The 23807-nt window shown below is 53.4% G+C and overlaps 1 protein-coding gene and 1 long non-coding RNA gene across 2 annotated transcripts; one reads left to right on the top strand and one right to left on the bottom strand.

Moving 5' to 3' along the window:
* Positions 1-124: 124 nt before the first annotated feature.
* CHRNB2 (cholinergic receptor nicotinic beta 2 subunit) lies at positions 125-13358 on the bottom strand. Its single transcript, XM_019711876.2, has 6 exons — positions 12796-13358; positions 11461-11606; positions 11240-11284; positions 10669-10778; positions 8869-9844; positions 125-5678 (listed from the first exon to the last, which is right to left on the bottom strand). Exons 1-6 carry the CDS (start codon positions 12854-12856, stop codon positions 5508-5510), a joined length of 1509 nt encoding a protein of 502 aa, XP_019567435.2. The 5' UTR covers positions 12857-13358; the 3' UTR covers positions 125-5507.
* LOC109434690 (uncharacterized) lies at positions 5580-6210 on the top strand. Its single transcript, XR_002135854.2, has 2 exons — positions 5580-5704; positions 5796-6210. It is a non-coding gene; the product is annotated as an uncharacterized LOC109434690 (long non-coding RNA).
* Positions 13359-23807: the final 10449 nt, after the last annotated feature.

Raw genomic sequence — 23807 nt, 5'->3', positions numbered from 1 at the left:
AGGGAGAGTGAGGCCCCTGAGCCCCAGTGTCTGCTGGGGAGGAGCCTGTGTCACAGGACAGAGGGGGCAGTGTCCTCTTCACTTTCTTGTCCAGTCTTTGTTTTTAATAAGCAGACCCCTTCCCTCACTTTTTTTTTTTTAATGATCTTTGTAGTTTATTTGTCTAAACTGTGGCTATAGTCCATTCTTTAAATAATCAATTGTAAAAATCGTCGCTGCTTGAACCCGTTTCCTTGACTCTTGTGGAAGGGACTTTGCTGGTTTTGGGGGTCTCAGCAGTGACCCCAAGAGCAGAGTGTGGGAAGGAGCCCAGGCTCCCTGGACTCGGGAGCTTTGATGGTTGCAGTTTTGTTGATTCCGCTTTTGTTTCCCCTCAAAACAGTAACTAACAGATACATTCCTCAATAAAAAAAAAAAAAGAATCTGGGTTGGTAGAAAGCTTTCAAGTCTTGGCTTCTTAGGGGCGGTATTATAGAAGGGGCGGGGGACGGGGCAGAAGGCTTTCTGACAGCAGCACCAGCTGTATCTGACACACTTGGAGAGAGGGCCATTCCCGAACCTACAGGCAGGTGCTGTTTCCGTGCGCTGGCGCGGGAGGTGAGCTGTGGTGAGGTACATCAGACCCCCCTTCCCATCAGAGCCCACCCCTAAATATCTTGTCCCCAGAGACTTGATAGGCGAGATTCCAAGGCCCAGCATAGGAAAACATCCCAAAACAATATCATGATTTATACACAGAACCCCACCTCTCCCGAGGGGCGTTTTCCTACAGCCTCCCTGGGCCACTCGCCTCACTGTGTTGCCTGCAGGGTGGTGCGTATTGGAAGTCAAGTTGTGGGACTGGCTCGGCTGCCGTCTTAGGAAACAAGCCATTTGCCTCTGCAGAGATGGCATCCAGAATATGTCTCCGTCTTGGATTTCAAAGAGAAGACACCACTTTCCACCTCGTAATTGAGTCCAGAATTTCCGTGAGACTCATCCTGGATCTTATACAAATGATGTAAGCAGCAGGTAGAACGGCAAGGCTGTAAGTCAGAGCGAGGCCTCCTTCCTCATCCATTGTACGGATGTTAACAACAGACCAGGAGGGCCAGTGACGTGTTTGGGGCGCATTAAGTAAGGACCAGAACAATGGGTGTTGTGCAGTCTGTTGAAATGGTGCTGAGTGAGCTGCACAGTCTTTTAAAGACAGGGAAGGATAGTGCGTCTGCCTGCCGTGATGTACCAGGAACCTCGAGCGCCTGTGCCCTCTGTTCTCAGGCAGCTCCTGGTTCCATGGGAGGAGGATGTAGTGACCAGGCCCTTCTAGAAGGTGGACAGTTTCCTTCACGCCTGTGGCGAGTGCCCAGCGTGTCTACAGAGGGAACCAGGCCGTGCTCCCCACCAGCCTCCTGGGGGTGGTGAAGGGGGAGCGGGAAGCCGGACTGTGTTCATCCCATTTCAGATGCTGTTCAGCCTGCATCTCACGGAGGAGGCCCAGGATTTCATCCCGTTTCCAGGATTGGGGCCCAGATCAAACCAGTGTCCTGGGAGCAGGTCTGGCCTCTGCATGCCGCAGCCCCGACTTCCCCGGGTGCAGGGCTGTGAGGTGGCCCTGGCCATCCCTGCCTTGGGGACACTGGTCCTCAGCTCTACCCGTCCTCTAGGTCCCTTTACAGAGGGGCCTCCCGAGGAGCCATTTCAGGGCTCTGTCTAGTACAGGCCCAGCCATTCAGCCATTTCACCTCCATCTAACAAATGGACTTGTTAAACAACAAATCACAACTGAACTGTTACCACCAACCTTTTCTTTAGATTCTTGTGACATCTATAACCTCTTGAGTGCAGTTTCCCCAGCATTCCCCTATTTGCCAACCCTGGCCCATGAGGGTCCCCCTGCCCCCCAATATAACAGACAAGACTTGTTTGGGAACTTTTCTTTACGAGAATCCTGAGTTCCTAATGAGTGGCCTGCAGTGGGCTAGACCAGGGCAAATATGCCAGGGACAGAAGATGGAGGCCATGGTGGGGTCAGGGGAGGGGGCACCGAGTGAGGGCCTCACGATTCCTCCACCTACAGTCCCTGAGGAACCATGTGACTATTGCTGAGCTCAGACCTGCTGGCATGAACGTTAAAAGGTGGCTGCTGCTCCTGTCTGGTCTGGGTGGGCGAGTGGGAGGCTGCTGGCCCCAGTGGGGCTGTGCAGGACGCTGGCGCCAGCCCAACTCTGCCTGAAGCAGAGGGTGACGGCGGGAACCGGGTCGGCTCTGGCTTGGGGAATGAATTCAGAGAAGACCCTGAGACCATCATGCTCCTACCTCCAGAGGCCACAGCGAGCGTGTGGACTCGGGGCAGCCTTAGGGTTCATGTGCAGCGGTGCTCCCAGCTGGCGTCTCTGTCTCTGAGCCTGCTTTTCTCTTGTCAACAGGGTTGTGAGGAACAGCCATCTGAAACAGGAGGCCCACAGCGGGCCCTCAGTAAATAACTAGTCCTGTAACGGGGGGGAGACCGAGAAAGGGGGTCAAAGCCCCCAAACCGCCACAGAGCACTCCCTATTTCCTTAGAAGGGACCTTCTCCCACAGACACTCCCTCTCAGAAAAGGCCAGCTGGGGGCTGCCCGTGTCTTGTTTGCGCTTACATTTTCCATAACTTAGTATCAGCTGTGCCAGTATTAACGACCCCACTGCCAGGACACCGCCTTCCTCCTCCTGCAGTGCCAACTGTCAAACGCGGAGCGTCCGTGCAGGCCCTCTTTCCAGAAAAAAATGGCTAGTAGATCGCCTGTGGCCTCGCCGTTCCGGATGGAAACCATCCCAGCTCGGTTTCTCACTGCCCCCCTCAGCCCACCTGGGTTCCAATCCAGCGTCTCTACCTCCCTCCGGAGCCTCCGGTCCTGCGCGGTGCTGAGCTGGCTGCCCAGCTCTCTCCAGAGACGACCCCACCACAGAGGCCAAGGGAACACCACACCACGGGGAAGGGCAGGATCCGAGTGGAAGAGACTCAATTCTCCAACGCTTCCCTGGCCGGGACTCGTGGTAACACCTGGCCGGCACAGGGCAGCCCTCCTCCCTCCGCCTCTGCCCTCCCCTCCTTACTGAGAGGCCCCCAAAGGGCTGAACCCAGAGATGGAGGGATGGCACTGCCCTGGAACCCTGCATCCCGCTGTCACCCCCACTTTACAGATGAGAATGAACAAGTTCAGAGTTAGGTGCTATCCAAGGTCAGGCAGCAAACAGTCTCCGGGCCTCGGTTTCCTCCTGTGTCAGATGCGTCCTGGACAGGAGGTGGACACGGGGCTCGCTAAGCCCCTCTAGCGCCATCTGCTGTCGACCTTGGACAACAGTCGGATGCGGGACGAACTTAAAGCAAATACAGCCCACAGCAGCCGCTGAAGGGCTGACAGGCCGGGAGGAGCCGGGGAGAGCCAGGAGGGACCTCAGGCGGCGCCCCACCCTTCCGAGGGAGGGTTCCTTTCCAGTTGCTGTTCCAGGCTTCGGGATGTTTCCTCAGGGCTGAGTTCAAGGTGGGTGCAGGTATAACGCAGGCAGCTCTCCATTTGCTGTTATGGAGTTTCCATGAAGCCCAGACACTGCCCCCCCCACCCAGAAGAGATGTCCAGAAGCCCATTCTGGCAGGTGGGCAAATGCGCTGGGGACATCTCACACAGCTGCTGGCTGCCATCCCAGTGACATGCTTCTACCGCCAGTACAGGGGTAGGTCGGCCTGGGGCCCTGGCACATACCTGCAGCGGGGAGGGCGGAGCTGACCGAGGCAGGCCAGGCCAAGGCCAGAGCTCAACCCAGGAATGGCGCGAAACGGCTGAACATGCTCCCGAGAGAGCCCGGCCCGCCAGACTCACCGAGCAGCCCCTCCCGTTCTCGGCTCCCCCACATCCAGGTCCTGTCGGCATGACTTGGTTTGCTCAGGTAAGGGAGAGTCTGGGGGAGACTGATGTGACAGGGGCCCCCACTCCCACTGGCTCTGCCTGCCTCTGAGCCTCCGCATTGGTGGGGCATGTACTCTGTGCCAAGGCGAGCACTGGGCTTTTCACAAGCCCTGCATCCTCACAGTGGTGCCCATCCATAAAGAAGGCATCACTGCCCCCCTTTTATAGCCGAGGAGGCTGAGACCTAGCGGGCAGGCACTTGCTCACGTTGGCTGAGTAAGTGGCAGAGCTGGGACTAGAATCCAGACTGATTCCTGTGCTGCTCCGCAGACACTGTGTCCTCCCCCCCACCTGCACCCCAACCTCTGCTGTGCCTGCAGTAGCCGGAGTCCAGCTGGGCTCCAGAGAACAGCTGTCGGGCAGGCACCTCGGTGCACTTGGCAGATTGGCCCGTCTGTGACCTGCCACCTGCTGGCCAGGCACTGAACACAGGCTGGGACCATACATCAGAGTCAGTCACATGGCGGGGGCGGGGACAGAGATCCCAGAAGGTCTGTTTCCTGGCATAACAGGCCAGGTGGCCTCCAGCTGCCCCCCCGGGAGCAGTGTCAGAATACAGGATGGCATGCTTTCGGGGGAGCCACTGGCAGTGCAGAACGGAGCCCAAAGAGGACAGAGCAGAGCAGTGAGGGGCCACCCTCCCGCCTCCACCCACCCCAGCTGGCCTCCATCGCCGGCTCTCTCCTCTCCTGGTAGCCAGCTCTACTGTGGGCAAAAAGGCTGGGTCTGCTTACAGCTGACATCCTTCCTTTACTTCCTTCAAGCAACCGGTCAGTTCAACTGGGGGTAAAACCAGCCTGTGAACTTGCCCTTGTCACACAGTTCCAGTACTCAGACCTCAGGCTCCAAGCAGGTCACGCAGCGACTCGGGGCTCAGAGGCTCCCAATACCCAGCCTTGCCCACCACACCCTGGCCAAACAAGGAGAGGAAAGTCTGGGAGAGACTTCCTCACCAAGAGGAGGGCCCCTGGGCTGGGCCCTGGGCCGCTTAGGAGAAGGGGCGGTGGCACGGGGCTGGCAACTTCCCACAGGAGTCTGACCACAGCTCCAGCTGCCCCTCCAGCAGGAGCCTCTACCTGCTGTGAGGCCCACCCAGCCCAGCTGCTGTCCACGGGAGCAGGGCAGACGGCCGTCACCCGGGCCGCTCTCCTCTTGCTCCCGTCTGAGCTGCCATCGTGTCAGGCCAGCGTGGCACAGAGTCCGAGCCCCTGGCCCTGCCGCCTCCTCCTCCCTGCCCTCTGCCGTGCCGTGGAGGCAGTGGATGAGTCTGTCCACTCTCGGCCCTTCCCTTTCACTTTCCTCAGGCCGCAAGGCTCCAACAGACGTCCATCCTCCACTTCTCAGCCTTCATCCTCCCCCAGCAACACTGGTACCGGGGTGGGTGCGAGAGGAGAGCGACTGGGCCAGCCTGCGGGGGGGCTGGCTGGGTGTGGGCCGAGGGTGGGGGAGGGCTCCAGGTGACATGGAAGCATGGGTCTTTGGGGGCAGCGCCCCGCTTCCTGGTAGCTCATCGTTCCTCTTCCACCGGAAACTGCTGTACCACAGAGCGCCAGGGGCTGAAGGAGCATGAAGCTGGGACCTCACTTGGAGCTGGGAGCCGAGTGGTCTGCGTGCAGGAAGGCGGTGGTGGTGTAGTTCTGGAACAGAGGCTGCAGGAACATGCCGATGGTGCCAAAGACACAGACGAAGACAAAGATCCAGAGGAACAGGCGGTCGATCACCATGGCGACATACTTCCAGTCCTCACTCACCTGAACAGGAGACAAAGGAGGCCCAGGTATCAGTCACATGATGCCCGATAGGAGTGGCCTGGATATCAGCAGGTCCCACCTCTCACACACACACACACACCACTGCTCTCTCTCCAGGATCCCAGAGTGACCTTTCTGAAGCAGGACTCCAATCCGGCCTGCTGTAGAGCCTCCAGCAGCCCCACTGCATTCAGGACCATGCAAACTCCCAAATCTGAGATCCAAACCCACTCGTGACAATATAAGCCTGCCTCCTATCTTCCAGCAAGCCGTAACCCAGACTTACCAAACCCCAATGTGTCCTCTCAGGTCTCTGTGCCTTTGGGTTGCCTTTCTGTGTAGAGTTCCAGTCCTCCCGTTCTCTAGCTGGTGAACTCCTATACATCCTTCAAAGCCCAAATCAAATGCCAACTCTTCTATGAAGGCTTTTCTGTTTCCCCCAGGCAGAATGAATGCGACCCCTCTGGGTTCCTCCAGCACTGTGTACACATTTCTATGGCAGTATTTTTACTGCACTGTATTATCACTTCAATTTGCATGTCTGTCCTCCCTGTGCCCCCGCTACAAGCTCCTAAATCTGACCCTGTCAGATTCATTTTGTAATCCCAGCATCTGGAACCCAGAGTGCCGGTGTTGCGTTCGTGAAGGAGTGGCTGTCTCTGCGCCTCACTTGACAAGCAGCAGTGGCGCATGCAGGCCCGAGGGTGAGGACGGTCCCAGCTGTGTGCTGGGACAGTGACCTGTGTGGGTCTGAGAGCTGTCACGAAGCCCTGCACCCCACTCCGGCCTGAGTCTGGGCCTTAGCACGTGGTGTTCCTCTGCAGCCTGGCCAGCGGGGGGCTGGGAAGGAGGCGACTGCACATTGTCATTTAGTCAGCCGCTGAATAGTGACGCATTTGTGTCACATGTGTGCCTACTGTGGACCTGGCATCATGCTGGCACTGGGGACACAGTGAGAGTGAGACAAACATGGCCCAAGGCTTACAGTCTGCGGAGGGACATGGATACAAAACAAGTGAAAATAAAAGAATTACACCCTGGAGGGTGCTTACAAGGAAACAAAGGACTGAGATAGAGAAATGGGGGGAAGATATGATTTAAGGGATGGTCTGGGAAGGCCTCTGTGAGGAGGTGACATTTACAGTCACAGCTGATAAACGAGAAGGAGCCAGCTGTGGCAGGAATAAATGGAAGAAAGAAACAATCACACAAAAACACATGGAGGGACCTCCGACCAGCCTGGACCCTTCAAAAATGTTTATACCATGAAAGACAAAGCTGAAGGACTGTTCCAAATGGATAGAAACGAAAGAAACGGGACAACTGAAGGTCATTTCAGATCCTGGATTGTGGTGGGGCTTATGCTACAAAGGACATTACTGAGAAAACTGGGAAAATTTTAATATGGACTTTCGACATTGATGCTAAATTTCCTGATTTGATCACTGAGCCTGAGGTATGCAAGACAGTGTCCTGTTCGTAGGAGAGATACACAGAAGTATTTGGGATGAAGGATCACAATGTCTGCAACGTACTCTCAAACAGTATATCAAAAATTAATATTAATAGCAATAATTGTAAAAAAGAAACAAAGAAGGGCATTCCAGGCAGAGAGACCAGTATGTGCAAAAGTGCAGAGGCAGGAAAGAGCTTAGCTTGCTTAGGACAGTCAAGCAGGTAAGACAGTGATCCGAACAATGAATGGGCAGAAGGCACAAGGTGAGGAGAGGCGCTGTCTGTTTGGATGGAGAAGCACAGGAGCTGAATCCAGGAGACCATTAGGACTCTCTGCTGTGGTCCAGGCACCAGCTGATAAACGCCTACACCGGGGGTGGGGGGTGGGGGCGTGGGGATGGTGCGGAAAGGGTGAAGCTGAGGATTATTTTGGAGGCTGTGCTCACAGCTCGGGACTTCTGATGATGTGGATGGTGGGAAGATCACTGCAGGTTTTTAGTCTGAACCACTGGGTGGAAGGTGAGGCCATTTATTAAAAGATGGGAGGGGTGGGTGGGGGTGTAGACCCAGCCTTCAGTTTGGGACACGTGGAGTTTGAGATGCCTGTGAGGCATCCAAGTAGGTCACTGCACCCTCAGCACCCTGCTAGCTCAGGAAATGCACATGACACGAGTGGACTGCGGCAGGGGAGGCGCAGGCCGTGACGCAGCTGGCGGAGCCCCTGCACCTCCGCGCCACGCCCGCGTCTCCCACTTGGCCTCTGCCGGCTCTGAGCGGGCCACCGCTTCTCCTCCAGCCTCGGTCCCCTCTTCCTCCATGAGCACCTGCTCCAGGCTGACATCTTGCCCTCTTGGGACCAGAAACGCCAGGTTCGGAAGTCCCCCTCCTCCTCTCCCCAAACAGTAGTGCAGGAGCCCGCCCTTCCTCACCCCCAAACCGGAATGGCAGCGTCCCAGCGGAAACGTCGCTAGTCACCATGGCAACACCGAGCCGCAGCCGAGAACTAGCCAGGTACCGGAAGACAGCGCGGGGCGGGGCCAGTCACGGCCCAAAGTGGGGGGATGTCAACTCATCAGACTTGGCTCCCAGGTGCGGAAACCATGGGAGTCCCCTTCTGGGGAGCTGCCATAGCAAAAGCCGGATGGAATCCCTCGCCTCCACCTGCCTCCACATCCATAAATATTTCACGAGGCTGCTGCCCCCTGGGACCCAGAAGCACAAAAACAGTATATTGATTTGGGGCTGTCCTCTCCGCCACCAGCGGGCTTGCGGAACCTCTTAACCCCTCCCCTCTACACACACCCCTTCCACTGTCCTCAATTTTCGCCCCCGTGGGGCGCACAAAGGACTCAGTGTCCGTTTGTGCTAAAAGCTGAAAATTAACAAATTGGACTTGGGAAACGGAAGCGGCGGGGAGGGACTCCTGGGGCCACGGCCACAAGCCAAGTGCCAACCCAGAAGGGCCTGGTCCCACCCTTGGCTGCCCTCCCGACACTAACGATGCCCCACACGGGGCATTTTCGTCCCGGTTGCCAGTCCTGAGGAAGCTGCAAGGTCACCCTGGACCTTCTCCAACTTAGGTGGCGGCCGAGAACCGTGACCAGTGCCCAAACCCACAGCCCCAGGCGGATCCTCCCCTCCGAGTCGCTGTGAGCGTCTACGCCTCGCCGCCGCTTTCCGGATCCCAGGGTCCCCGCGGCCCCGCATCGCGCCCGAGGCCCCAAGCCCCACTCACGCTCTGGTCGTCGTCCTCGCTCCGCATGTGGTCCGCGATGAAGCGCACGCCATCCACCGCCTCCCGGAGGCTGCAGCCACACGGCCCCCCGGAGGAGCGCCCCGGGCCTGCGGCGGGTGCGGGCTCCGCCCCGAAGGCCCCAGCCAGGCCCTGGACCGACGCGCGGTTGACAAAACACGTGCAGGAGTCGGCCCCGGGGGCTTCGCGGAAGAAGACGCCCCCGGCGCCCTCGCGCTCGCGCTGGCGCCGCCGCTGGCGCAGGCGTTGGCGGGCACAGTGGTGGCGCGGCTGCTGCATGAAGAGCAGCGTGGGCAGCTTCTCCAGGAAGACGACCTTGACCCAGGGCGCCATGGTGTGCGTGGTGGGCGAGCGGTGATGCACGTTGAGCACGCACACGCTGGTGACGATGGAGAAGGTGACCAGCACCATGGTGAACATGAGGTACTTGCCGACGAGCGGCACGTCCAGGGACGTGGGCGGCACGATCTTGGAGATGAGCAGCAGGAAGACGGTGAGCGCCAGCAGCACGGAGATGCACAGCGTCATCTTCTCGCCGCAGTCGGACGGCAGGTAGAAGACCAGGATGGCCAGTGACGTGATGAGCACGCAGGGGATGATGAGGTTGATGGTGTAGAAGAGCGGCTTGCGCCGGATAATGAAGTCGTAGGTGATGTCCACGTACGTGGAGTCGTCCGGGTTCTCGTTGCGCCGGCCCGGCAGCGCCACGATGTCCCACTCGCCGCTGGGGGTGAAGTCGTCCAGACTGGCCACGTCGCTCTTGAGCACCAGGTCGATCTCCGTGCGGTCGTAGGTCCACGAGCGGAACTTCATGGTGCAGTTCTGCTGGTCAAACGGGAAGTGCTTCACCTCGATCTTGCAGGCGCTCTTGTAGATGGCGGGGGGCAGCCAGAAGATGCTGCCGTCGTAGGAGACCACGGCGTTGGAGTAGAAGGACACCTCGTACATGCCGTCAGCGCTGCCAAGGGGCCGGCAGAGTCAGCCCTGGCCTGAGCCTTCCTCCACCCCCACCCACCGACCCAGCCCCGAGTGGGAGGCGAGGAGAGGAAAGCCAGAGGGACACGTGGGACGGGAAACCCAAGTCTGAGGGCAACCATCCCGGGATATAAGGAAATGGAGCAGGACTTGAGCAAGAAGGGGACCTGGGTGGGTTGTGGGGGAGAAAAGGTGTCCTGGTGAGCCGGCCTATGAAACCCCTCAGCGATGAAGGGCGGGGGTGGGGGCACGCGGCTGCTACTTGTCACGCATTGTGTAAGCTGGTGGCTTCACAGGAGGGTGGGGAAGTTCTGGGAACCAGGGAGGCCAGAGTGAGGTGCCCAAGCAATGGAGGGGGACAGAGGCAGGTGGGAGCAGGAGGTGGTCCCACTAGTGGTTTGGGACCTTCGAGGTAAAAGGGATTATTTCAGAGAGGGGATGGAACCTGGAGGAGAAACTGGGGCCTCCAGGTTCTTTGATCACCTCCAAGCCTGCAGGAAAGCCTCTTTTTGAATGAATTAGTCTGGGCACTGGGGGCTGTCAATCCTTCTTTGTATCCACTGCAGCTCCCCACACTGGGACTCCTGATTGGCTGGGAGAGGGCTGGCCCTGGGTCAAGTCACCGTGGCTGTCCACATTGTACCGCACTGGCCTGGGTTGTCTGTCTGGGGAGTGACTGCATCGGTGCCAATGAAAAGTCCCTTCTCTCCCCGCAGCATAAGCTAATTTACTTTCCCCAAGACCCCTTCCCTCCCTGAGTGCTCCCATGGTCTCCCCCAGCTTGGCCATTGCTCCAAGGTCACCTACTTGTTGTATAGGACCACATCTGGGAGCCAGATGTGTTTGGAAGGGAGGCGAACTTTCTTCATGTTGTCAAAGTCCTCAGGCTTCCAAGTAAGGCGATAGTCTTCCCACTCCTGGGAAAGGGAGAGAGGGAGGGAGGACCAGCCTCTGCCCTGGGCGGGGCTCAAGGTCAATGACAGGGACAAGAGGAAGCTTTGAAAAGCCGTCACCTTCCCACAGTGAGTTCTCTGCCCAGCCATTGTGGCTCATGAAATACTCTCTCATTTCATTTGCACAGCTAAGCCAAGGTATCAGAATGTACATGTTACAAAGAAGAAAGTGGACCTTGCAGAGTGGAACATGTTTAAGTCACAGAGCTGGTGCGTGGAAGAACCATGATTCAAATGCGGTTGTTTAGGATTCCAGAGTGTATACTTTTCTGCCTCTCTTGGCGCGATTCAAAGAGGGAAGATGACAGAGAGAGAGAGAGAGAGAGAGAGAGAGCGCAAAAGGAAGGAAGGAAGGAAGGGCGGGGGGAGGAAGGAAAGAAAAGCAGGGATGAGGAGAGGGGGCTGTGGGCGGGAAGAGCGCTAACCTGGGTCAGCCAGACGTTGGTGGTCATGATCTGCTCCCGCTCATGCTGAAGGGAAGAAGGGAAGCTGCTGAGAACCCCCAGCCTGTGGACCCACCACCACCACCCACGCCCTGCCCACACCTCCCGAGCCTTGGCAACACCGGCGGCGTAAGCACACATGTGAATACATTCTGGCTGTGCTGACCTCGTAGCTAGGCAGAGAGTTTGGGACCCACACTCACCACACTGATGAGCTGGGCCAGTGATACCATGAGCTGGACTGTCACCAGCTCAGAGCCATTGGTGGCTGGGCGGATGAGCTTGTTGTAGCGGGAAGGATCCAGGAGGTGCTCCACCAGCCGCTCCTCTGTGTCTGTACCCCAGACTCCTGAGCAGGGGTGGGGGAAGGAGGTAAGTCGGCAAGAACCCCACACTCCCTGGGCAAGTGGGACAGCCCGGGCCACACGGGAGCCTGTAGCTTCGCACAGCTCCATTCCCAAGGACACAGCAAAATGCTTAGGTTACCCCATGGAGGCCCCCCATTGAAAAGCCTCTCCCCGAGATCACTGACCAAGGAGCCCAGACAGCCCTACACAGACGCTTCCTAAGTACCCATTCTGCAAGGACCTGCTCTTCCTGCAAGTTCTCAGAGTGTGGTTTCAACATACTTGAGAATTCTGTGTCTGTGGCTTCTCCTAGAAGATACTTACAAATCAGGAATAGTTTTGGGGGCTGGTCAAAGGGGAACAGTTATTCACGTCCCTCCATACACCCTTCCCCCTCAGTCAATGCCCATCTATGTGTGCAAGTCACATCATGTGCCCCCACATGTGACTGTGACGGTGACCCCACCCCCACCCTCAAAGGCACTGGGTTGGAGTAGAAGAGTTGGGCTGCCTTATCTGTGGGTCAGGACACATACTTAGTCCCAAGTTCCCCGTATACAGGCGCCGCCCCCGACCCCCGTGAGATAACATGCGGGTATGGAAGGCTCATTCCCTTGGCACCCGCTCTTCATCCACTGTATCTCCTTCTGCAACTCTGTACAAACACACACACCCCCGCCCCCCAGGGAGCTCCTCCCGGGCCCTCAGCCTGGCAGCGCTTCTTCCCTTCCAAGTCCCCTGTCCCACCCTACACGACAGTTCAAATGGCATTTCTCTTCCTCTCCTGTCTTGCCCCTGTGGAGTGACCAGAATGAGCAGCCTCACGTGGGGTGCGGGAAATGATGGAGCGCCAAGGAAGGTGCTGAACCGGGTAGATTTCTTGAGATCATGTTTCACAAGGAGTCAAATGGCAGCGCTAGAGTCTGCCCTCCTGCCTCCCTAGCAAGCCTGGGGCTTTCCTTCCTTCCTTTCTCTGCCCACACCCTCCCCACCACCATGGCCCAGGTTGCTATCTCTCCCTTGCATCACGTAGTCCTTAGTACGTCCTCCTCCCAGCGCAGTCTCCCAGGGGCAACCGACAGGCCCAAGGGTCTCCCTGCACCCCCGGCAGACTCCCTCACCTCTAGGAACCCCTCCCGTCCACCTTTGCGCCTGACCAGGGTGACACAGAGCGCGGTGACCTGTCATTACCTGAGCACAGCCCGAGGAGGAGGCCGAGGAGCTGCGCCATGGGGCCGGAGCGCCGGGCCATGCTGCTGGCATAGCTCGCGGCCTCGCCCAGACCGGGAGTGCGCCGCGGGCCCGAGGGCCGCGGGCGGGGTGCTGTCCGTGGTGCTGAAGCCGCGCCTGGCTGGGATCTGGGCCCAGGCGGTGCCGGCGGCCTTCGGGGTTGCGGTGCCGGACGCCGCGGTGGTTCTGGGGCTCAAGGAGCAGGCTGCGAGAAGGAACCAGCTTCTCGCTTATCCCGGTCTGAGCAGGCGGAGGCTTTCCGGCCGCCGTTCCAGGGAATACAATTGGGACGGTGAGGGGAGGAGTCTCCGCCCCGGAGGCGGAAGCGCCGGGTCCCAGAAAGAATGGGTGTCTGGGTGGGATGTTCTTCTGCCGGGTCTGCTTAGTCAGGATGTGTGCGAAGCGAAAGAAGGGCGGCTCACGGGACGGTGGAGGAGTTCAGAAGCCCCGAAGTTGGGGCAAGACCTGGAGGTTGTGTGAGAAGGGGAGGGAAGAAACAGTGCGACTAGGTCAGGACCCGCTTAGTACAGACGGACCCAGGGCCAGAAAGAGGGGGCGGAAGTCGGGAGGAGTTTCTGGGACCCCGCCCTCCTTTTTTTCTCTTACCAAACCTAAGTAATCCTGCCTCCCAGAAGGCTGAGGATGCAGCAGAGACAGAGACTGGGCGCTGCGGGTTTACTATTTAAGAAAACAAAGAGCTTTGGAGTCTGCGGACAGAGTCCCCTCACCTGTTCCCTTCCCTACCTCCACAACCCCCTGAAAAGCCAAGCTTGCTGTCCTCCCCCAAGGGGGTCTACGGTGCGGACTTCTGGACACAGCCTGAGAAGAAGGTAACCTTGAAGGTCTTGAAGAGTGGGCGGATCGTGGCTCTTATCAATCAGCCTTTCTCACCCCCATTCCCTCCCACTCCAGCCTTTGGCTTCTGTGTGACGGGGGGATCAGAGGACCAGTTCACAGAAGCCAGCCCAAGAATTAAGCTAGCACAAAGGAGAGCAAAGATGAGACAGAGAGAGAGAGAGAGAGAAAGAGAGGGGTGTCAAAATTCAATGACATCTTTCATCTTGAAAGCCCTGAACTTTTAGCTTCTGAGCCAATAAAGGCTTCCTTTTTTCTTAGGTGGATTTTTGGCACTTTCCACCAAAAGAGTCCTGACTAAAGCAGCCTATCACACATCAAGGCTGTGTCTTATTCCAGCTCTGCCTATTTCTTCAACCTCATCTAGGCCACTATCCCCAGCTCCACACTTCAACTATTTGCAATGTCTTTAAGATCCTTGAACATTCTGTTCCTTCCATGCTCCACACTCCAGGGCCTTCTAAACACATAGCTCCGTTGGCTCTTTTGTTACCATTACCCCTCCACCGCCTTCTACGTAACTTTGAAAGTCTGGCAGAAATGGCAGTCCCTCAAGGAAGCTATGCCTGAGCAAGGACTTGGTCAAGTGCCCTGCTATATGTTTCCAGATGATGCCAATGAGTAAATCAATCAGTCTAAGGCTGTGGCTGCCTCTCCTGCTAGATCATGAACCAGCACAATGCCTGGCATATCGTGAGAGCTCAAAAAGTAAGGAAAAGGGCTGATATCCTTTAATGTTCAGGGGGAATTTCCTCTCTAAAAGCTCAGCTAAAAGCAACTTATTTTTTTAATTGCAAAATTAAAGATTTTTTTTTATTTTTCAATTACAGTTGACATACAATATTATGTTAGTTTCAAGTGTACAACACAATGATTAGACATTTATATAGCTTACAAAATGATCACCCCGATAAATCCAGTACCCACCTGACACCACACAGTAATTACAATACTACTGACTATATTCCCCGTGCTATACTTTACATCCCCATAACTACCAATTGACTACCAATTTGTACCTCTTAATCCCCTCTCCCCTTCACTCATCCTTCCCAACCCCCCCAATCCTGCAACCATCAAAATGCTCTCTGTAGGGCCGGCCCGATGGCTCAGAGGGTTAGAGCTCTGTGCTCCTAACTCCAAAGGCTGCCGGTTCAATTCCCACATGGCCCAGTGGGCTCTCAACCACAAGGTTGTCAGTTCAACTCCTCAATCCCGCAAGGGATGGTGGGCAGCACCCCCTGCAACTAAAGATTGAACACGGCACCTTGAGCTGAGCTGCCGCTGAGCTCCCGGATGGCTCAGTTGGTTGGAGCGCGTCCTCTCAACCACAAGGTTGCCGGTTCAACTCCCACAAGGGATGGTGGGCTCTGCCCCCTGCAACTAGCAACGGCAACTGGACCTGGAGCTGAGCTGCGCCCTCCACAACTAAGACTGAAAGCACAACAACTTGACTTGGAAAAAAGTCCTGGAAGTATACACTGTTCCCCAATAAAGTCCTGTTCCCCTTCCCCAATAAAATCTTTAAAAGAAAAAAACAAACAAACATGGAACGGGAATTAACTAAAAAAAAAATGCTCTCTGTATCTATGAGCTTATTTCTGTTTTGTTTGTTCATTTTTCCTGTTCTTTAGATTCCACATGTAAGTGAAATCATATGGCATTTGTCTCTCTGTCTGACTTATTTCACTTAGCATAATACCATCTAGGGCCATCCATGTTGTTGCAGATGCCAAGATTTCATTCTTTTTTATGGCTGAGTAATGGTCCATTGTATAAATGTACCATCTCTTTATCCACTCATCCAGGGATGGACCTCCATGTTGCCACTATATCTCGGCCATTGTAAACAATGCTGCAATAAACATATGGATGCACATGTCCCTTGGAAGCAGTGTTTTAGGTTTCTTCAGATAAATACCCAGAATGGAATCACTGGGTCCTTCTCTGTCTCTTGTTATAGCCTTTGTTTTAAAGTCTGTTTTGTCTGGTATAAGTATTGCTACCCCAGGTTTTTGTTTTTTTCATTTCCATTTTCATGAAATATGTTTTTCCATCCCTTTACTTTCAGTCTGTGTGTGTCTTTTGATCTGAGGTGAGGCTCTTGTAGGCAGTATATGTGAGGGTCTTATTTTCTTATCCATTCAGCAACCCTATATCTTTTGATTGGGGCACTTAATCCATTAACATTTAAAGAAATTGTTAATTAAAAAAATAAAAAATAAAGTAATTGTTGATAGATATGTATTTATTTGCCATTTTCTTCTTCATATTTTTGATATTTTTTCTTCTTAGTCTCTTTAACATTCCTTGCAATACTGGTTTGGTGGTGATGAACTCTTTTAGCTTTTTCTTGTCTGGGAAGCTCTTTATCTGTCCTTTGATTCTAAGTGATAGCTTTGCAGGGTAGAGTAATCTTGATTGTAGGTCCTTGCTTTTCATCACTTTGAATATTTTCTGCCAGTCTCTTCTGACCTGCAAAGTTTCTGTTGAGAAATTAGTTGACAGTCTTATGGGAGCTCTCTTGTAGGGAACTAACTGGTTTTCTCTTGCTGCGTTTAAGATTCTCTCTTCATCGTTAACCTTTGGCATTTTGATTATGATGTGTCTTGGTGTGGGCCTGTTCGGGTTTATCTTGTTTGGGACTCTCTGTGCTTTCTGGGCTTGTATGTCTTAGTTGCTTTGCCAGGTGAGGGAAATTTTCCGTCATTATCTCTTCGACTAGGTTTTCAATTCCTTGCTCTCTCTTCTCCTTCTCACACCCCTATGATGCGATGTTGGTACGCTTGATGCTGTCCCAGAAGCCCCTTAAACTATCCTCATTTTTCAAAATTCTTTTTTCTTTTTGCTGTTTTGATTGGGTGTTTTCTGCTACTTTATCTTCCAAATTGCTGATTCCAAATCCTCTGCTTCATCTAATCTACTCTTGATTCCTTTTCATGTATTATTTGTTTCAATTATTGTAGTCTTCATTTCTGACTGGTGCTTTGTTATGTTTTCTATCTCCATTTTTATGTTTCCTGTCTCTTTGTTGAAGTTCCCACAGATTATCACTGAGCATTTTTATAACCAGTGCTTTTAACTTTGCATCTAGTAGATTATGTGTCTCCATTTTGTTTAGTTCTTTTTCTGGGGCTTTTTTTTGTTGTTGTTCTTTCATTTGGGATATGTTTCTTTGTCTCCCCATTTTGGCTTCCTCCCTGTTTGTTTCTATGGATTAGGCAGAGCTGCTATGCCTCCCAGTCTTAGTAGCGTGTCCTGTGGGGCCCAATGGCAGTCTCCCTAGTCACCCGAGCCAGGTGCTCCAGGTGTATCCCTCGTATGGGTCGTGTGTGTCCTCCTGTGGTAGTTGAGCCTTGGTTGCTATTTGCACATCAATAGGAGGGATTGACCCTCTGGCTGATTGATTTCGTGGACTGGCTATGACGACAGCAGAGGAGCTGTGGTGCAGGGGCTGACCCTACGGGGCAGGATTTGCTAAAAGCAACTTATTTAATGTGTCCTCGGTTCCTAAGATTTCAGAGGAAGAGCAGGATAAGTAGCAGGAAAGGAAGGACTGAAGAGGAAGTGGGAGGACTACAGGCCCTGTGCTGCGTGGAAGTGGCCATAGCTCTGCCCCTGAGCTCCAGGGCGTGTGCACACATAACGATGTAATGATCTCCGAAGAATTCAAGAAATCTTGGAACCAAGGAATGGAATGAAGAATAAAAGCCTACGGAAAAGAGAAGTAATGTGTGCAGTCATGCGACCTGGGGAAAGGGTCAAAGGTAGGAAGAAGACGCACCTTCAACAATCAGATCAACGTTTGTTGGGTATCTACTGCCTAGGTGTTGAGGACGCAAAAAGACCCAGTCCCATCTGTTAAGGAGATGAGTTTGGCAGCACAGACTTATTACACGTGTACTTATGCAAACGAGGACAGATGGAAACGAGGTGTTGTGGAAGCACAGAGGAGGAAGAGGTGATAGTGCCTGAGTGCCCGGAGGGGATGGAGAGGAAAACTGAGATTTGAAAGATGAGAAAGCCAGTTAAGACAAGGGTGACTTAAAGGCATTTCAAATTTCTGAGAGGGGCAGGGAGCTTTATATAGAAGTCTGTGAAAGTCTTCTTTTATGAAAATCTCTCTCTGGAGTGGTTGCTTGTCTCTGCTTTAACAGACTAGAGCATCATTTGCCTGCTTGAAGCCCCTGGTCGCTCCCTGATGCTCCTTTCAGGCCAGGCCAGGCAGCCTGCTCACCTTGACCTCTACCTTCCCTTTTCAAATTCTCCAGATTGACTTCAAGATGAATTCCCACCTGGAAGGGAGTGAACACAACCACCCAGGGGCCAAGGAGAGCTGCAACACCCTCTGTTCCTCCTGTGTCACACACACACACACACACACACACACACACACTCCTTTCATATCCTCCAGGAAGAAAGGCAGCCAGGAAGAGGGTGATAGACAGAGACAGAAGTATCAGCCCTGACGCAAAACAGGGACGAGGCAACGTCGGGTGTGACATTCTCTTTCCCTCTGAGGGTAAGAAACATTTTCTCTTGAAAGGCATTACAATCAATTGATCTCTAAATTTTTGTGTACTTAGACATAACACACATAAAAAAGTATATCAATTATAAGTGTATGACTGGATAAATTTTCACAACATGAATACAGCCATATGATTCCCACCCAGATTAAAAAAAAAAAAAACACACCCCAGAACATTACTAATATCCGGAACCCGCCCCATTATGTCTCCCCACCCCCAGGCATTATTCCCTCCTCTTCAAAAGTAACATCATGGGAATGGGGAGGCATGGGAGTGACTGCTCAGTGGGAGCTGCTTAAAGACCTGGAACCAGACAGAGGTGATGGTCACACAATGTTGTGAATGGACTGAATTGTACACTTTAAAAGGGTTAAACTGGTAAATTTTATGTTATGGGTATTTTCTCACAATTAAAAAAAACCTTTTTTTTTTTTAAAGTAACCGCTACTCTAACTTCTAACAGCACAGATGGACTTTGCCTGCTGAATTTCATATAAATGGAATCACAGTCTTTTGTGCTTTTTTTTTTTTTTAACATTATGTTAGTGAGAATCATGGATGCTACTGAATGTAATTGTAGTTTATCCACCGTCACTGCTGCAGAGTATTCCATTGTAGGAATATACCATTATTTATTTGGGTGGTTTCTGATCATGGGCTATCGAAACATTTCTATGAACAATCCTGTTTATGTTTTTGGCGTAAAAATACATGCATTTCTGCTGGGTACATAACTAAATCACGTACATTTTTTTTTTAAGGAGCACACCGTAATACAGCTTTGCAATCTTCCTTTTTCATGTACTATTTCTCAAACATCTCTTGATACCAGTAAATATTCTTTGATGAATGATGTTAACAGATGCATTGTATGCCACTGCAGGCACCTTTTTGCACATACCTTTGATAATTTCCAAGTGAAATTGAGGTTTTTGGTTATTTATTTATTTTTAATTTTATTGGGGACTATTGGGGAACAGTGTGTTTCTCCAGGGCCCATCAGCTCCAAGTCATTGTCCTTCAATCGAGTTCTGGAGGGCGCAGCTCAGCTCCAAGTCCAGTCGCCATTTTCAATCTTTAGTTGCAGGGGGCACAGCCCACCATCCCACACGGGAATTGAACCAGCAACCTTGTTGTTGAGAGCTTGCGCTCTAACCAAGTGAGCCATCCAGCTGCCCCTCTGGAAGCTCAGCTGCAGCTCATCGTCTTCAATCTAGTTGTGGAGGGCGCAGCTCACTGGCCCATGTGGGAATCGAACTGGCAACCCTGTTGTTCAGAGCTCCCGCCCCAACCAACTGAGCCACCCCAGTTTTCCGTTAACTATTTATTGCTAAATTGACCTCCAGGAGGACTGACAGGACCAGCGTTACCGTGGGGCCTCAGGCGAGCGCACCGACGGCCAGCGTCTCCACAATCCCGCCTATGCTGAGCCCCTGCCTCGTCACCCCGCTCTTTTCTCCTAAGTCATTCCTCCTCTGTCTCAGGGCCGTTCTTCCCCACCTCCCTCTACTGTAGGACTCAGTTATTTCACAATGCCCCCCACACACACTTCCACTTATGTAACTTCCGCATTCGCATCCTTTCGGGGAGTTAATCCTGATGCCCATCACCCGTCAGGGCCCTTCCTTTCTTGATCCCTATGGCGTGTCTTTGACGGACTGTATTACAGTGGGTCGCATCTGGCTGCAGTTCACCCACTGCCACGTGCTCCTGCGGGCAGGTGTAAGAAGACAACAAAAGTGATAAAATGGGGGCTGGCCCGGTGGCTCAGGCGGTTGGAGCTCCATGCTCCTAACTCGGAGGCTGCCGGTTCGATTCCCACATGGGCCCGTGGGCTCTCAACCATAAGGTTGCCGGTTCGACTCCCACAAGGGATGGTGGGCTGTGCCCCCTGCAACTAGCAACAGCAACAGGACCTGGAGTTGAGCTGCGCCCTCCACAACTAAGACTGAAAGGACAACAACTTGACTTGAAAAAATAAAAAGTCCTGGAAGAACACACTGTTCCCCAATAAAGTCCTGTTCCCCTTCCCCAATAAAGTCTTAAAAAAAAAAAAGTGATAAAATGAGTAGCAGCTGTCAGGTAAGGAGCCCCCCTCTGTGCCAGGCACTCCCCACAGGGACTGTGTCTTATTTGTCTCTGCACCCCAGTACCCACTATAATCCCTGGCAAAGCACAAGCGCTCAGAACGTATCTGCTGAGTCGGTGACAGAATGCTGTGCTTGTGGGAGCAAGTCAGGGAGGCTACTCGCTACACCCCTAGACAAGCACCGCTGCTCACTCTGATAACACATGACCCTTGGGGGAAAACAATCTCTACAATCCATTTGACATACAGTGGCCAGAACGATCTTTGAAAATTTTAAATCAGATCATGCCACTCACAGCTTAAAATCTTTCAGTGGTTTCCCACTGTACTTGGAATGAAACTCAAACAACTGACTATGGACTCCATAATCCAGGCCCTGCTTTTTCCCACTGGCCTCATCTTCTATCTCCCACCCCCCAAGCCCCGTCTCTTTTCTTTCACTGGACTCAAGGCACGCTGATCCCCTATTTAAAAAAAACCACACACATTCTTAACTATGTGCACTATTCTAAGCACTTTTCATGAGTCATCTCACTTCATCCTCCCAACAGCCTTATGAGGTAGGTACCATCTGATCTTCTCCTTGTTACAGATGCGGAAACTCAAGTACACACAGGCTGTCACCCCACTAACTGCTGGCAGAGCTGGGGTTCTGCTCTCAGCCAGGGTATCATTAACTTCCTACTTGCAGTCCTGCCACCTGGGTCCTCACTCAGGGTTTCTGAGGTTGTTGCTCTCTCTGCCGCAGTGCTCGTGCCCAGCGCCTGACAGGCCTGCCCTCTCTTCATCAGGTCTCAGCTCAAACTCCGCCTCCCTAGGGAGACACCCCCTAACTACTGGACTTAAAGTAATCCACAGTGACCCTCTCCCACATGACTCTATTCCTGGCATCTACGAACCAGTCTGATTCTTCTGGTCATTCATTCATCTGGTATCTGACTCTTTGCATTAGAAGGTAAGTGCCATGAGAGCAGGGATCTTGTCTGTCTTCTAGTCCAGTGTCTGACCCATAGCAAAGCCCCCCAAATGTCTACTGAATGCTAAGGACCCCTTGACTTTGTAGTGGTAACACTAATCATAGCAGTAGTGGTATTTACATTTGTTGAGCAATGTTGCCCATCTGTGTTGATCATTTTACGTATCTCATTTCATCTAAACTGGCACAATGACCTGCTCTGCAAGGCTGAGAGTATCATGCCCATTTTACAGAGAAGGAAACTGAGTTCCACAGAAATTAAAGAACTTGCCCAAACATCGCACGCCCAGTTCTGTCTGACTCCCCATGTTTTCTCCACTCAGCTGTGTTACTCCCTTCATGGTCTAATTCAGAGGACAGCTGTAGCCAACTCTGCAGTTAACATCTATGGTTCAGCCTCTCTCCTGAGCTCAGAACCCACATCCCACTAGATGTCTCCAGGAGACATCTCCACGTCCACATAGGCCTCCCTCCACACACTCAGCGTGTTCATAACCCAACTCTCACCCTTCCCACAAAACTCAGCTCTCCTTTGAGGCATCCCATTCTACTGGTTGCCCAGGACTGCAGAGCTTCTCAAAATTCTACTGATCTTCCTTGATCTTAAAATAAAGCCCAAGTTCCCAAACCTGGTTTTGAATACCCGCCAAGATTTAACCCCTGCCTACCTTACCTTATTCTAGACCCAGGCCTTTGCATTCCTGCCACTTGCCACGGCCCTGCCTCAAACTTTTGCGCATGCTGTCCCTTCTGCCTGGGACAGTGTCAGCCCTTCCTCCTCTCTTAAGTAATTCCACGTATCCTTCAGAATTTAGCGCGCCACTTGTCCAAGGACACCTGCCCAGATCTGCGGTCGTGTTCTTCCTTGAGGCACCCATAACGGCAATTACGTGCCTGGATGTGTAACAGTCTATGAAGTGTCTGGCTTCCTACGGGGCTGAATGCACAGAAAAGGTAAGGACTGGGCCTCATTCAATGCTGCATCCCGTGCCTCGCATGTAGTAGGTGCTCAGTAAATACTTGCTCATCTTTCTCACATCTAAGGGGTCAGCTGGCTTTGTAGACTCCACCTTTACCACGTGTTTCCCCCAACAGACTGTAAGCTCCATGAGGGCACTGATTTTCATTTTATTCTCTCCTGTTTCCCTGGCACCCAAGAATTCAATGACTATACCCATCACTTCCTTCCCATTTTGAATGCCCCGGCCGTCCACATTTCAGCAGAACACCGGATATGACTCCACGGGATAAGCTGCTGCCAGAGGGCTCTCCCAGCCAGAGCTGAGACACTGAACAGACCAGCAGAGACAGGAAGAGGCAGATCTCTTCCCAGTGACCATGACTTTTGAGTTTCCTCACTGGGGGACTCAGAGTCTGTGCAGTATTGTGGGACTGTCTCATCACATTGTTTTATTCTAATTATAGCCCTTTATAAAATATGGGCTTCAGGATCTTCCAAATGGCTGCACTTGTAGGTTCCTGGGAAGGGCTGGAGTCAAATGTCATGGGAAAACCTCTTGAGAAAGTGTCAGAAGCAGGCAGAGTGGGGTAGGGCATGGACTTTGGAAACGCGCTGCCCAGGATCTCTGCCTACTAGTTACACATCCTTGGGTAGTCGTTCCTTTTCCCGCGTGTAGAACGGATAAAAACGCTTCCTTTGCAATGTTGGGGGTGGGGAGGAGGGTTTAGAAATATTTGCAAGGTACCTTGGCTTAGGAAGTGCCCCATACATGAGAGTCCTTACCACAGCTTTTTATGCTACTAAGTTGCACAGACAATGACATGGAGCTGATTGTTCAGGTTCCTCAAAGGACATAAACGATCCCAGGATGACCAGGAACGTGTCTCAATCATCTTTAAATACCCAGAGACCAACTTAGCCAGCGAAGGCCCTGATCGGCTGCCACTGGCGAGATAAACGCGTCGCCCCGCACCCAGCACCAAGGTGCGCGGTCAGCTCCCAACAAAAGCCAAGTCACTTCGGTCGGTGTGGGAGAGGCAAGTGGCCAACCGGCCAGCGGTCCACGCGGCGAGATGGCCCAGCCTCATTTACGGGCTGACACCGGCCCCGGGCAGAGGAGCGCCGGCTCCGCGGCTCTGGAACCCCCGCCAGCTTTGTCCTTTGAGACGGTGCCCCCTAGCGAGGGCCGGGGGCACTGCCGCCTGCTCCGGCTCCTGCCGAGACCGCTGCGACACGGTGCCAGCCGTCTGGGCTTGGGATGGAGAACGTGGTCGGCTCCTGCCAGGCTAACGGCTCAGACTGGAGCTGCGCTCCTTCCGTGGCCCCGCCGAGGAGACCCGTGCCGTCCTGTCCCCGGCCTCGTCCGCACCGCCGGCGTCTGAGAAGCGCCGAGGGTCAGCTACCCACGACCCCGCGTGCACAATCGACCAGCTCTCTGTGTCGCACGACACATCGCGGTCTCCTCGCCTCCAAGCCTCGGCAGGAGGCAACGCAGGCATTACCCGCGCCAGGCACTGTACAGATGAGGAAACTGAGGGAATCAAGGTCACACAACGAACT

Source organism: Rhinolophus sinicus, linkage group LG14 (genome assembly GCF_036562045.2).
Source record: "Rhinolophus sinicus isolate RSC01 linkage group LG14, ASM3656204v1, whole genome shotgun sequence".
Classification (NCBI taxonomy): Eukaryota; Metazoa; Chordata; class Mammalia; order Chiroptera; family Rhinolophidae; genus Rhinolophus; species Rhinolophus sinicus.
This window is presented reverse-complemented; position numbering and strand designations above follow the sequence as displayed.

Bases quoted from the DNA above. Each gene is read 5' to 3' on its own strand.
- CHRNB2 (XM_019711876.2), bottom strand. From the start codon at position 12,856: ATGGCCCGGCGCTCCGGCCCCATGGCGCAGCTCCTCGGCCTCCTCCTC. The intron at 11,285-11,460 runs GTGAGTGTGGGT...TCTTCCCTTCAG, and splicing joins TGGCCCAGCTCATCAGTGTG to CATGAGCGGGAGCAGATCAT. The intron at 10,779-11,239 runs GTTAGCGCTCTT...TCCCTTTCCCAG, and splicing joins CCAACGTCTGGCTGACCCAG to GAGTGGGAAGACTATCGCCT.